The sequence below is a fragment of the Alexandromys fortis genome, unplaced genomic scaffold (assembly GCF_014885135.2).
Source record: "Alexandromys fortis isolate MF-2015 unplaced genomic scaffold, M_Fortis_MF-2015_v1.1 scaffold_330, whole genome shotgun sequence".
In the NCBI taxonomy this organism is placed as follows: domain Eukaryota; kingdom Metazoa; phylum Chordata; class Mammalia; order Rodentia; family Cricetidae; genus Alexandromys; species Alexandromys fortis.
The window spans coordinates 371,225-385,862 of record NW_026068204.1 but is presented as its reverse complement, the minus strand read 5'-3'; the positions used below and the strand labels follow the sequence as shown (position 1 = coordinate 385,862).

Sequence of the window (14,638 nt, the reverse complement as noted above, 5' to 3'; positions counted from 1 at the left end):
GCGACGCTCCCTGGAGGTGACAGCGGGTGGTGCAGGCGGCGGCGGACTTTGGCGACGCTCCCCGGCGGTGACAGGCGGGGCGGGGCAGCGGCGCGCCGGCCTCATTCCGAGGCGGGCGGGCGGGCGGGCGCGGAGCGCTGCGCGGGCGCGACGGACCGTCCACCGGCCGGGGATGCCGCTCGACGCGTCGTGGTCCTCGGTTCAGTGAGCGCCGCTCGCCGCAGCCATGACGGTAGAGTTCGAGGAATGCATCAAGGACTCGCCGCGCTTTAGGTGTGCTGTGGGCCTGGGATAGGGCACCGTCAGGGATGGGGAGCCGCCTTTGTGCCGGGGGCGGGGAAGGGATGCCCAGCATCGTGACCGGTCCGAGTCCACCTGGACGGAGCAGAAGACCTGGCCTGGATAAACCGGCCGGAGCCGGAGTCGCGGTCCCCAAGCCGCGCAGCTCCGCCTCCGGCCTCGGGGGACCGGAACAAAAGACGCCCCTGTCTGTGCTGATCACCTCCCGCGCGGGGGGGGGGGGTGAGTGCTCGGACTGCCTTGGGCAGCCGTGTACCGCCGGGCATTTGCGTTCAGTGCCACCTCTAGAACTGTCCACTCTCCTTTGTGTTTGTGCTTTCGTATGTCACTAGTACTGAGCTCCCCGTGGGCCCTGTAGTCCAGTTCTGGCTAGGATTGTCTAGCGCCTTGCTTCGCCTGTCCCTGGTTTCTGTCTTGGCCCATATGTCCAGAGCAGTCTATGGGTGCAGCCAGCTGGAGCAATCAGAGCCTGAGATGGACACCCTAGTGAAAGTGAAGGGTGGTATGAATGACCCAGGCTCCTGGAGGGGTGGGGGTTGTGGAGACGAGGAAGTCAGGATTAGGTGGTAGGGTATGGACCTTGTTCACTTATGAGTTTGTTTCTTTTATTGTTCCTGGACATATAGTCGTGCACGTCTGTGTGAACCACATGGCCACACAGATATACATCTGTTTCATTGGTTGACATTTGGCAAACAGTAATGGAGTACCTCCTGTGTGTTGTTTGAAATTGCATACCTTCATGAGGTCCCCTACCTCTGTGTGTGCATATACACAGGGGGACATGTTCTGCCACTCTGCCCCTCCTTTGAGGAGGTGCCAGACCATGCACATGAATGTGTAGGTGAGCTGCAACACGGGGTTGGTGCGCTTGATGCATGCACATAGCCTGGTGAGGGTGCACACATGTATGTGCGTGTGCCACCTCTCTGTGGATTCAAGAACCATGTTTGCCATACTACTAGATGTGTGTTTTAACACGGGTGCACATGCCCATGCACATGTATTTACCGTGTCCATGGAACACACATGTCTGTGTGCCCAGTGCTACTACATGCGTGCATGCATATTTATGTATAAATATGTATGTGTGCCTTTGCACATATGTGCTTGACCACATTTGTACACGCAGTTCAGCTCTTTTCAAAACCACTGTGCAAGAGAGTCAACAAGAAACACCTCAGGAGCCTTGGCGCATTAGTTAGCCAAGAGTGTCCGCTGACTGTAGGCAGGGAACTTGAGGCAATCTTCATCTCTGCGTTCCTATTTTCTATCGCTGAATGATCGAGTGACTCAGATACCCCACATTTCTGTATCCAGGCCTGATAGGAAGCATGGCCAAGGCCTCAGTGTTAGGCACTTGGCCTCAGCTGAAGCCCCCTGACCCCCTTCTGAGAAGTTCTGGCTCCACTCTGCCTTGTGGAGGGGTTTGGGCCTTAGCAGAAATCCATTCACTTCTGGGCCTTCTCTGCTATAGCCAGCCAGTTGGACTTGTGGGCTGCAGTAGGTGTGGCAGCTGGCTAGGCTTAACGTCGCTTCTTTTGGTGCATGTGTAGGGGGTGTTGTGGGAGATGACTTTCTGGACTTTGGTTCTGGTGCCATGGAAACCTGGCTCGGGGTTTTGGGTGGGCTGTGATTTGATGGATTTGAAGAGTACCTTGTCTACTCTAAGGTGTTACTGAGGTTATAACGTGATCTTTCTGGCCAAGAACCTTTAGGTAGGGCAGGGTGCGCCTGGCAGAAGGATGTGGAAGTGACCCTAACCTGGAAATGTGGGAATTTTGTTTTGGGGCTCTTAGCCTAGGATAAGGGCTTATGACAGCAGCCTTAGGAATGTCTCATAGTCCCTGAAGCTGTGGGTGGGGGTGCAGGGGAGCCCCGGAAGAGAAGCCGCCCAGCCTTGGTTGCAAGCCCTGCCCTGGGTGGGGCTTCAAGCGCTGAGTCATGGCTTTGGTGAGGGGGCTCCTCCCCAACCTCCAAGCTGCTGAGGAAGTCCCTGGCTGGCCAGACAGGCATAGGGCAGGAGGATGATGCCTCAGGTCCTTGGCTGAGCAAGGGAGTGCTGAGAGACTCCTAGGACAGAGTGCTGGCTCCCTGAGCCTCTGCTAAGTGCCCACCATGTTCCCACGTCCCTGGGAGTACATATGTCAGCTCCTGGTGCAGCTCCTCCCAGTTCCTGGCTCCCTGGCCAGCTGCAATTCTCCATGCAGCTGTCTGGGCTGTCGGGCCTGCTTGGGGGTGTCCTGAATTGTGCTCTCCTATGCAGATAGTTACATCTGTGTTCTGGGAACTTCTGACTCCCATAGTAGCCAGCCTTCTGGACCAGAGCCTCCTGTAGTGGCCTGTGTTAGGCTCATAGCTAAAGGGCATTTTCCCTAAGCAGGGCAGGCCGTGGGGTATCCTTTGGAGGCATGCTGCCAACGATTTAATCAGCTGCTGCAGCTCTATTCTTGCCTCTTCTCTGCTTTAGGATTCATGGTGCCTTGTCCCCCAAAAAGGGATGAGGCTGATGGCCAGACCCTTTGAGGGTCCTAATTGAGGCCACACTGAATTATGTCCTGTGTGTTTCTCAAGCCCTTTACTCAGGAGAAACCCTAGAACAGATCTTTCTTCTTATCCTTCTAGAGAGTAGGGCAGAGAGGGGTAAGGAACTGCAAAACTATATGGCTATATATCCCCTCTGGTACCCCACCCCAAGTCAGTGGTCTGTATAAACCCTTGGCCTATTATGTTCCCACACAGGCCAGAAGGGCGTAGCTCACCAGCTGAGCTGATTGTTTGAGGTGGGGACTGCTGGGAGCCTGTCCTTATTTCCTTATTTCCTGTTCTCAAGTTGGAGTTTGGGGGGGGGGGTCACGTGCCTGGTCCATCTGTCTTTGGCTTCCGGGATTCTCCCCGGCTTCTCCTGGTGATGTCACTATTAACTCCTCCCTCCCCAGGGCATATCTTTTTTATCAGGCTGGATTGGTGGGAATGGGTTCTAAAGAACCTCTCCTGCTGGCTGAACTGAGCTAGATGGAGTCTCTCTTTTTTTTTTTTTTTCTCGAGACAGGGTTTCTCTGTGGCTTTGGAGCCTGTCCTGGAACTAGCTCTGTAGACCAGGCTGGTCTCGAACTCACAGAGATCCTCTTGCCTCTGCCTCCCGAGTGCTGGGATTAAAGGTGTGCGCCACCATTGCCCGGCAGATGGAGTCTTGAGGTTGAGGGAGATGGAAGGCCTGTCCCTTGCTGGTTTGAGGCATTGTCCTTTAGCTGTTGGTTCAGAACCAGCCTTCCTTAGTGTCATTTAGCTGCAGGCCAAAGTGGCCTGGAGTTGGGCCAAAGAAGTGAGGGGACAGACTCTTTTCAGTTGAGGAGGGGCTGGCTATCCAAGTGGTATCCAAGTTCAACTCTGAGCCCCCCAGAGAGGACTGTCATGGGCACCAACATCACAGCTATGCTTGCTTACTATAGTGTGTGTGTGTGTGTGTGTGTGTGTGAGAGAGAGAGAGAGAGACAGAGACAGAGACAGAGACAGAGAGAGAGACAGAGGCATGATAGCCCATGTGATATGGCTAGGTGGCTTCAGCCTGTCTGGTGGCCTCTGGGTAGCTCCAAAGTATTGGACCTGGGTCCCAGTTCTGTCCATTAGGCAGGTGCTTGCCCCTCTCAGTCTCAGTTTCCTGGAGCCCCCTTCTGGCAGCAAAACCCCTGGGGAGACGCAACAGGAGATGAAACTCCAGTTGACCTAACTGCCCAATTCTTGTTGTAGGGCAACCATTGATGAGGTAGAAACCGATGTGGTTGAGATCGAAGCTAAACTGGACAAGGTAAGAGACAGACCTGGTGGTCCATAAAGGGCCCAGCATTATTAGCCCACTTCAAGCCCAGTCTATATATCTGCCTATGTTGGAGATGCCTATTGGTTGGGATACAGCTGCTGTCCTTGCTGTGCCTAGTGTGACTGGGGTAGGGGCCAAGGATAAGGAAGGGAAGGGGAAAAGGAGCAAACATCACAGCCGGGGAGGCAGGGGCTATGTGCTGCCTGGCCCTCTGACCCTGTGGGACCATACTCTAGCCCTGTATGCTCTGCTATGGTTTCTTCAGTCCAGAGCTGAGGCTCAGCGGGCAGCTATGTCTGGATGCTAATGGGCCTGAACTGAATTTTGGCTGCCCATGGCTGGAAGTGTATCCTGTATGGCCCGACCTTGTGGCTGATCTGAGTGACCAGCTTAGAGAAACTGTCAAGCCCTCATCCTGCCCACTCTGTCCCACTTGCAGCTGGTCAAACTGTGCAGCGGCATGATCGAAGCTGGCAAGGCGTATGTTACCACCAACAGGCTCTTCGTGAGCGGCGTCCGAGACCTGTCCCTGCAGTGCCAGGGTGACACCGTCATTTCGGTGAGGGGCCAAGGTGGGGTTGGGGGAGGGGAGGAAGCCCCCCAAAGGGTGTCTGGATCACGAACACTGGGTGTCTGCACTCTGCTTCAGTACACCTAACCCGTGGGCAGGGAGGAGTCTTTATGGACTTGAAGGAGATGCTACATATACAGCTTAGTATGGCCTCAGCCCCACTGCTCACCTCAGTGTGGTCTTCCCCGTGCTTTTCTTCAGGAATGCCTGCAGAGGTTTGGAGACAGCCTGCAGGAGATGGTCAACTATCACACGGTGAGCTCCAAGGGGCAAGTGGGGTCTCCGCTTCCATCTGAGTTCACACCTCACTTCTTCTCCTGAAGACCCTACCTAGACCAGAGCAAAGCTGACTGGCTCTCAGGGAGTTGAGCTGGTGGCCCTGAGTGAGAAAGGCTATGTTCCACTCCCTTAATCTAAGGAAATCGTAGCCACTCCAAGTCTATGAGTCACTGCAATGTGAGGGATATTTCCAGGGGAACTGCCTTGTCTTTGGCTGTGGCTAGACTAAATCCTGGGGCAGAGGAGGCAGCACACAGCTCAAACCTGAGGGCAGCAGTGTCTTGAGGTGAGGAAACCTTGGAAGTTTCTTCTCTCTCCAAAGCTGGGCAGAGCTTACCCCTGGCCCTGGTCCAACTTATTTCTGGGTGACAGCCTCACTGCCTTCCAGGCAGGGCTTGGTAGACTCATAAAGCCCCAGTACTGATGCGAATAGACAAAAAGAACAGGCCAAGTCTCAGTGGAGTTGGGGTAAACCATGGCCTGGGAGTCAGAGTCTCAGACTAAACAGGGGTTCCTACTTGGCCAGACCAGGGAAAGCTCAGACATAAACCAGCTTGGGATGGCTCATCCTTGCAGCTGCTAGTCTGTCTGTCTACCCCCTGGCTTGGCTCATCCCTTCTCCCTGTGGGTCAGGGGTATGTATGGAGGGTTCCCAGCAGTCAGCTACCACCTTCCCCAGGCCAGGACCTACTGGAACTCTCTGCTCTGAGTCCTTCTTGCTGATAGCAGCGGGCCTGAAGTAGCCCATGCAGATGGTGAGGGTGGAGTTTAGAGGCCTGCCTGCCATCATATTGACCTCCAGACTGGCGAAGAGCCAAGTGGAAAGATGAGCAGGTGGCTACAGCTGTTACCCCTGGCTCCCAAGAGGCCCCCCTGGTACATGACAAGCTCCGTAGCTAGTGTCCTTTGTAGAGGGCGCTGGGGCCCAGAAAGAGATGGGCAGGGATCCCAGTTCTCACCTGGTAGGGGACTAAACTTTGTCTTTGTCCTGTCAGTCAACAGTGACCCTAATAACCCCCACCCTACCTCCATCCCAGATCCTGTTTGACCAGGCCCAGAGGTCGGTGCGGCAGCAGCTCCACAACTTTGTGAAAGAGTGAGTGACTAGAGCCACCAGCCAAACTCCTAGCCCTATAGCCAAGCGCCATGGTGGATGCTGAATTCCATATTCCATCTTCCGGATAAGAAGGGCAGCAGGTCCTTGGCCGAGGCTTCAGGCTGTGAGAGGGCTTTGCCCTCTTACAGGAGGTTCAGCCTACAGGGGCAAAGGCTAGGAGATGGGGCATACGGGACAGGGTGGAGGAAGCAGTTTATCCTCGTACTCTAGGCTGATATTTGCCATATGGGTCTGGAGGCGGGGATAAGCTTGGGGTCTAGGCTGTGTCAGGATGTAGAGTAAACTTGTGAAGGTTTGGAGGTCCTAGGTCGGAGAAGAGGGAAGAAAAAGTAAGATAGAGTCCCAGATAGGGAGTTAAGAAAAAAGATCCTTCTCAGGAGCCAGTGGGGGTCCCAGGATATCTGAAATTTACTGTGCACTCACTCTCGTTCTGACCTCTGATTCTTGGCATCCCTATCGGCTGGCACCTAGGGATGTGCGCAAGTTCAAAGAGACAAAGAAGCAGTTTGACAAAGTGCGGGAGGACATGGAGTTGTCCTTGGTGAGGAATGCCCAAGCCCCAAGGCACCGGCCCCATGAAGTAGAGGAGGCCACAGGTGCCCTCACTCTCACCCGGAAGTGCTTCCGCCACTTGGCACTGGACTACGTGCTCCAGGTTAGCTGTGGGGCAACAGAGGTGTATCTTCTCCCATGGGTAGGGATGATATCCTGCAAAGGCCTGGAGGCAGGGTAAGCAATAGGGGGTGGATGCCTTGACCTTATACAGGAAGCCTTTAGGGATATGAGCAAGGATGATGATTCTTGGTTTCATCCATATGTGACCTCATATTCAGACAAGGGGAAAGACTGGACCCAGGGGAGGATGGAGCTAATAACATACAGAGTCCTAAAAACTACCTGGGGGTCTTAGAACTATAAGCAGTCCAGGTAGATGACCATGGGCTTCTGGGCTCTGACACCTCGTCTGCTTGCTCTTCCTCTGGCAGATCAACGTCCTCCAGGCCAAGAAGAAGTTTGAGATCTTAGATTCTGTGAGTGCTTGTGTGGGGAGGTACCCATGGGCAAGGTTTGAACGACAGGATCCGGGCCTCACTTGGGCTCTGCTCTCACCCACAGATGCTGTCTTTTATGCATGCCCAGTACAGTTTCTTCCAGCAGGGATACAGTCTTCTCCACCAGCTGGACCCCTACATGAAGAAGCTGGCAGCCGAGGTGAGCCTACAGGAGTGACTCGGGGTCTGAGCTTTTGGGGGGGCTCCTGGTTCAGGTCTTGGGAAGGGGTCTACTGCCTTCCTGTGTTGCCCTCCCCACAGCTGGACCAGCTTGTGATAGACTCTGCCGTGGAGAAGCGTGAGATGGAACGCAAGCATGCTGCCATTCAGCAACGGGTGAGGCACTGCAGCCCTGTCTCCCTGAACAGGCAGGGATGTCAGTCAAGGGCGTTACTCCCTCGTCACCACTCCATAGCTCTGACCTGGGTCTCCAGTAGATACATCCACCAACTCCACCCCTCTTCCCAAGACTGTCCATTTATTACCCAGTAGGCCTTTAACAATTGCCGTCTTAGTCTGCAGCAGAGGGAGGGGCGCAGTCTTTAAGCTGGGGAAAGCCCAGCTTACCCAGACTGACCAGCACCTCCCTACAAAGATGTCTGCTGCAGGCTGACTCTCTGATAGAGTGAGCCTGATATATGTACGGAAGGGCCAGAGCTGAGACCTGGAACTTCACTCCTTAGAACAGTGGTTCTCAACCTTCCTGGTGTTTATGGCTGACTCTCAACCACAAGGTTATTTTGTTGCTACTTCATAACTGTAATTTGCTACTGTTGTAAACTGTAATGTAAATATCTGATAAGCAGGATATACAACCTCCAAAGGGGTAATGACCCACAGATTGAGAACCACTGCCTTAAAGGCTGTGGGTACCCCTATAACTAATCATGGGTTCCTTCTGGAACCTTTGCTCAACTGCTGGACGGTGGTCCCATCCATCATCCCCCCACTCCCCCCGGGCAGAGATTGGCTGCAGGTGGGATAAAAGAGCCTGGCAGTGTTGGGGAGCAGCGTCATCATTCACTGGATCTCCCTGTTTCTTCTCTTTTCCCCTCCCTCCTGCTTGGGCCTCAGACACTGCTGCAGGTAAGAGAGTTGCACTCTGGGATAGACTCATGCAGCTATTCAGATGCTCTCTTTCTGGGGTCTTTTAACATTGAGTACACCTCCCCATCTCAGTGTTCCTGCTGCCCTTTGGGAGGAGCCTGTAGGCCAGCTAGTTGGTAGCACCAGCAAGCTGAATCTGGCCAGTCCTCCTACAGGAGTGGTGGCAGTGTGTCTTCCTTCCCCTGCTCAGGCCGAGAGCAGGTGGTAAGGCCTTCTTCCCTCTACTGGCCTAGCCTGGCAGACAGCAGGACACACAGACACCCAAGGCTCTCTGCTGGCCTGGCCTGGCAGACAGCAGGACACACAGGACACCCAAGGCTCTCTGGCTTCTGAATGGAGCTCTGTCAGGCAGCTGGAGAAGGCCCAGCTGGCGAAGTGCATGAAACACTCAGGATGGGGTGGGGGGTAGACAGGGAGGGCAGTTTCCTTCCTGATCATAGCCTGCTTGTTTCTGCAAGCCTAGTTGTGGGGGCCGGAGTACTCGGGACCAGCTGTGAACACAAGGGATCTTCCCATAGGGTCTTTAGACAAAGGGCCTTGCTTGGTCAGGAAATTGTGGCAGGCAGAGGTTCCCCAATCATGTGCCTCACCTTAGCTTTAGTTTGGGGGACGCCTGAGAGGGGGTGGGACCCTTCAAGGATGGATGGGCACTGCCCGAGGGCCAGCTCTACCCTTAGGACTTTTCCTACGATGAGCCAAAAGTGGAGTTTGATGTGGATGCACCAAGTGGCGTGGTAATGGAGGGCTACCTCTTTAAGAGAGCCAGCAATGCCTTCAAGACGTGGAACCGGTAAGGACCCCCCCTCAGGCAGGGCTGAGGGTGGAGTAGCCATGGAGCTAGCTCTGCCTAACTGCTTGTCTCCCCTTTCTCCTCACCTAGACGATGGTTCTCCATTCAGAACAGCCAGCTGGTCTACCAGAAGAAACTCAAGGTGTGCTGGGGGACAGGGCCACCCTTGGCCAGACTCCTTCCCATCTAGACTATGGGTTGGGCTCCTTAGTGGATGTTGGCACAGGGCTGAGGACCCAGACAGGCACCAAAGTGCAAAAGGTCAGGGGAGCAGGGAGTTAGAAACACACTGCTTGAGTCTAAGATGAAGGAGAAGATGGACATGAGAGTGGTAAGCTTGTACCGCCGACAGGATGCGCTGACTGTGGTGGTTGACGACCTGCGTCTATGCTCCGTGAAGCCGTGTGAGGACATTGAGCGGAGGTTCTGCTTTGAAGTTGTGTCACCTACCAAGTGAGGAAGCCCAGTCCCGGGAAGGGTCGGGGAAAGCCCTGCTTACCCAGGCTGACCAGCTCCTCCCTGTAGGAGCTGTATGCTACAGGCTGACTCTGAGAAGCTGAGACAGGCTTGGGTTCAAGCTGTGCAGGCCAGCATTGCCTCTGCCTACCGGGAAAGTCCAGACAGCTGCTATAGTGAGGTGCGCTGCTTCTCTCCTCCCACCTGTGCCTATCTGTGTGTCCCCAGAACAGTCCTGTAGGCTACGTTCATGCCTGTGCAGCTAGTGTGTGCATGTGTGCATGTGCAGTGTTTGCATGTGTACACGCATGCAGAATTGTGTTTGAGGGGCCCCAGTCTATGCTGACTCTTCTTAACTGGGGTTCTTCTGGGGAGTTGAGACAAGCTCCTGAAGGGCTGAGTGGCTCCTCCCACCATTCACCAGAGGCTGGACCGCACAGCATCACCGTCAACAAGCAGCATTGATTCCACCACGGACTCTCGGGAACGTGGAGTCAAGGGCGAGAGCGTGCTGCAGCGTGTTCAGAGCGTGGCTGGCAACAGCCAGTGTGGCGACTGTGGCCAGCCAGACCCTCGCTGGGCCAGCATCAACCTGGGTGTGCTGCTCTGTATTGAGTGCTCCGGCATCCACAGGTAGTCCTTCTCCACTCTGGCTAGACAGGGCTGGCTGAGGTTCTGGATAGTCATGCCTCTGTCCATCTCTATCCCTTTCTTTCCAGGAGCTTGGGTGTTCACTGCTCTAAGGTACGGTCTCTGACACTGGATTCCTGGGAGCCAGAGCTGCTAAAGGTATGTGAAAGGGTTCCTGAAGACGAAGCCCACTGGAGCTCCAGAGAGGCAGGGGTGGGATCTAGGTCTTTGAACTTGGACTAACATCCACATACACTGCATCCCACAGCTGATGTGTGAGCTTGGAAATAGTACCATGAACCAGATCTATGAGGCCCAGTGTGAGGGCCCAGGCATTAGAAAACCCACAGCCAGCAGTTCCAGGTAAGGTGGGGACAGCCAGCTCGGCCACGGGAGCCCCAGCCTATGGATGCTGTCTCATATTCACCTCTGGTCCAGACAGGACAAAGAGGCATGGATTAAGGACAAATATGTTGAAAAGAAGTTTCTGAGGAAGCTGACCTCTGCACCAACCCGAGAAGCCCCAAGACGCTGGAGGGCACAGAAGTGCCAGCGCCCTCAAAGCTCCCCCCACGCCCCTACTACCCGCCGCAAGGTCCGGCTTGAGCCTGTCCTGCCCTCCATCGCTGCTTTGTCCTCAGGTGGGAGGGCTGCCAGCAGCTGCACCTGAGCTCGTGTACTTGGGCAGGTTTGGGAACAGGCTCGATGCAGCCCTGGGAGGAGCCACCAACCCTCTGTTACAGTGGGGTTGGGTAGGCTGGAGGCAGGGCTTTATAGGAGCACCTCGGAGCTCCGACTGACTCTAAATAACCCAAGGCCTTCCCATCCCAGGTCTCGGTTTCTCCATCTGAACATGTGCCTTGTTTCCTGCAGCTGGCACTGTGGAGCGCAAGTTCCGCCGAGACTCCCTCTTCTGCCCAGATGAGCTGGACTCCCTCTTCTCCTACTTTGATGCAGGGGCTGCTGGGGCTGGTCCACGCAGTGAGTGCTGGGACAGATTCCCTTCCCATGTTCTCTGTGTCCCTCAAGAGCCACACCCCAGTTGAGGCTCCTCTGGAGTGTGGACAATGTGGATGATACCGGCTTAAGAACCTGAAGAAGAGACCGGGACAGGGTGGTGATGCCACAGAAGGGTTAAGAGTGGAAAAATATCCAAAGAGTCTAGAGAGCAGTTCTCAACCTGTGGGTCTTGACCCCTTTTTGAGGTTGCATATCAGATATCCTGCATATAAGATATTTACATTACAATGCATAACAGTAGCAAAATTACAATTATGAAATAGCAACAAGATAATTCTATGGTTGGGAATGCCTACAATATGAGGAATTGTATTAAAGGGTTGCAACATTAGGAAGGTTGGGAACCATTGGGCTGGAGTTATCTTGACCACCAACCTAGGCCTGAGAACACAACTGTCAAGAGTACCATGTGGAAGCCAGGAATGATGGTTTATACCTATAACCCCAGCACGCACAGGCAGAGGCAGGAGGATTGTAATGCATTCAAGGCCATCCTATGCTACATAGAGAGTTCAAGGTCAGCCTGGGTACGTTTGTAAGACTCAGGAAAAATAGTGTGAAGTGTGGGGTCTATGCACACAGATGTGAATGTAGGTAGGGAACAACTGTGTCCCTGCACGAATGAGATTGAATGATGACAGCAGATGGCGCTGTAGTACTGGCCGTAAGCCAGGCTCTTGGGCTCCTTCCTTTGCTGCCCGGTCTGTGAGGGGCTGGGAGGGGGCACTCAGGGATGTACTGGACATAGAGGGCTCCCCCCCCCCCGTCCCTCTGAGCTATTGTTTGCTTTCCTTTCCTTTCAGCCTGGGCAATATCCACTAGTGTCCCCTAGTAAGGGCTAGTCCTGCTCCTGAAGGGGAGAATCCACTGAAGGGTGGGTCGGGCTCCAGCTTTCTTCCGGTGTTCTGGGACCCCCCCAGTGCTAAAGATTCCCTTCCTGTGGTCCTGCAGGTCTAAGCAGTGACAGTGGTCTCGGAGGCAGCTCTGATGGCAGTTCAGATGTCCTGGCCTTCGGCACAGGTTCTGTGGTGGACAGTGTCACCGAGGAAGGTAGGTGTGTGTCTCTCTGCCTCCACGTAGCCCATCATCCTAGCACCTTTGAGGGTCTCAGCTCCCTATCCTGTACCCTCCCGCAGAGGGTGCTGAGTCTGAGGAGTCCAACAGTGAGGCAGATGGAGACTCGGAGGCCTGGAGCCTGGCAGATGTGCGTGAGCTGCACCCTGGGCTACTGGCACACCAAGCAGCACGGACTCGCGATCTCCCTGCACTGGCTGCAGCACTGGCCCACGGAGCTGAAGTCAACTGGGCTGACGCAGCAGATGAGGGCAAGACGCCACTGGTACAGGCTGTGTTAGGGGTGAGCACAGGCGGGCATCTGCACACAAGACTGCATGCCTACACGTGTATTCTGTTGTTCTAGAGACAGGCTTGGTCCTGTTTTGGGGGTGCTCATGGCAGGAGGTCAGTGTGATTTCCCTGGATCCCTAGGGTTCCTTGATTGTCTGCGAGTTCCTTCTGCAAAATGGGGCTGATGTGAACCAAAGAGACAGCCTTGGCCGGGCACCCTTGCACCATGCTACACTCTTGGGCCGCACTGGGTGAGTTCCATGGGTCTCTCTCGTGCTACCAGTATCCCCTCGCCTTGGGGCCTTCTCAATAAGCTCCTCTACCCTCAGCCAGGTCTGTCTATTCCTGAAGCGGGGGGCTGACCAGCATGCCCTGGACCAGGAGCAGCAGGATCCGCTGACCATCGCAATTCAAGCGGCGAACGCTGACATCGTCACACTGTGAGTCGGGCAGGGTCCTGGGGATGTAGTCACTGTCAAAGGGACACCGACTACATGGGGACAGAGTCACCTCACACTGTTCCCCACCCCCAGACTCCGCCTGGCCCGCATGGCTGAGGAGATGAGAGAAGCTGAGGCGGCCCCTGGCCAGCCAGGCCCCCTGCCAGGAAGCAGTCCTACCGAGCTGCAGTACCGCAGGTGCATCCAGGAGTTCATTGGCCTCCACTTGGAGGAAAGCTAGGGCCTGGCAGGCCGGGCAGCTGAGGGACCCCTACCTTGACCCCAGCCTACCCGGCCCAGAAGTCCTGCATGTCCCTGAAGACCCTAGCCCCTCATCTAGCCACAGCCCTGCCTGTGACAACTGTGGGCCCATCCCTACAGCCCAGTACCTTGGCATTTCTGGAGTCCCCACTTTCCTGCTCGTCCCTCCTTCTGGCTACTTTAATGCTCAGCCAGAGGACAGGGACCCAAGCACTGAATTTTTTGAAGCCCCACTTTTGGGGGATGGGGTGCTGCATCATCTGTTGCCCCTCGTCTCACCTGGGGAACCTCTGTCTTCAGGTGGTCCTTTCTTCAGGGGTCTGGGCTGTCCATGGGACAAACCACTCTTGAGGTCCATGTCACCTTATACCCCTCTGCCCTCAGGGCCTATTTCACCTTGTGCCCCTATGTTTACTGCCCCAGAACACTGACCTGCTAGCTAGGTCCTTCCTACATACCCCCAGAGCCCTCCCTCCAGCCTGGGGCTGGTGGCTGGCCACCAGCACCTTCCCTGGCAGGAGTTGGCAGCCCACCCAGGGAATCAACCTGAGTACCTCGCTCAGTGACCCCAGCATCCAGGTCGGGCTTTGACGGTGCTGGGAGGTGGAACTTTTGGACCCAGGCTGGACGCAGGCGTCCCAAGGCCACGTGGCTGGCCACTTGGGTCCTGGTGCCTGAGGGCCTAACTCCATCCCTGCCTTCTCCAGAGGCACTGTCTGGTTTACCTGGGCCAGAGCCCACACCTAACTAAAGCAACTGGCACTTTCCACCGTGTGCCCAATGTCCTTTGTTACTGACTGAGAGGATTTTCTACAGCGACCTCATTCTGACTTTGTCTGCGTCTTTTTTTCTGTGGACTCTCAAGGACCATCCTGATCCCAGCTCTTCCTGTGGCTGGAGAGGCCCACATAGATGTCCCCTGCCCTGCCCCCAAGCTTCAGTCCTTGGGCTGGGCCTCTGATAGGTCCAGTGGTCCCTTCTTTGGGGGGCCCACCAATGCCTTCAATTTCCTTTTCTCTGGAGGAGTTCCAGGATAGAGGCTGGGCCCCTCTGCATACTATGGAGCCCTTGGCTAGGTCACTATGCAAATACTGCCCTGGGAGCATCCATGGGCAGTAAGGTAGGCACTGGATCAGGGCCTCTGACTCCCTTGCTTGATGGCTGCGGCCCTAAAGAGCAGAATCGGCTTCTTCCTCCTGCTTGAGCTCTGCCCACCACCTACCCTGCCACCTCCGGGCTGGCAGGATCCCACTTCCTTCCTGCTCTGATCACTCTCACTTAATAAACCTCTGCCGCTTGCATCCACTGCCTGCTCGTTGCTGTATCAAGCCTTGCTTGGCTCTTTCTCAGCTGAAGGTTTGTCTGGGAGCAGCCTGAAGCGGAGTCCCAACGTTGCCCCTTCCCAAGAGGATATAACCCAGCCACCAGGAGCCTGGTGCTTCGGGAAA

General features: G+C 55.2%; 1 protein-coding gene across 4 annotated transcripts; it reads left to right on the top strand.

The window, feature by feature from the left end:
- The first annotated feature begins 100 nt into the window (after nt 1–100).
- On the top strand, nt 101–14,491 carry Acap3 (ArfGAP with coiled-coil, ankyrin repeat and PH domains 3). 4 transcript variants are annotated; one of them, XM_050130053.1, is made up of 24 exons: nt 101–273; nt 4,051–4,108; nt 4,560–4,679; nt 4,893–4,946; nt 6,008–6,066; nt 6,559–6,742; nt 7,074–7,118; nt 7,204–7,299; nt 7,401–7,475; nt 8,214–8,225; nt 8,924–9,036; nt 9,127–9,178; nt 9,389–9,489; nt 9,562–9,673; nt 9,917–10,125; nt 10,212–10,281; nt 10,391–10,485; nt 10,561–10,763; nt 10,996–11,103; nt 12,094–12,192; nt 12,279–12,499; nt 12,631–12,740; nt 12,819–12,929; nt 13,023–14,491. In XM_050130053.1, the coding sequence occupies exons 1-24, from the start codon at nt 227–229 to the stop codon at nt 13,168–13,170; spliced, it is 2,502 nt and encodes an 833-aa protein (XP_049986010.1). In that variant the 5' UTR covers nt 101–226; the 3' UTR covers nt 13,171–14,491. The 4 variants fall into 4 exon arrangements, with proteins under 4 accessions (XP_049986010.1, XP_049986009.1, XP_049986011.1 ...); XM_050130052.1 differs by having other exon boundaries at nt 8,103–8,225; XM_050130054.1 differs by lacking the exon at nt 8,214–8,225.
- Nucleotides 14,492–14,638: the final 147 nt, after the last annotated feature.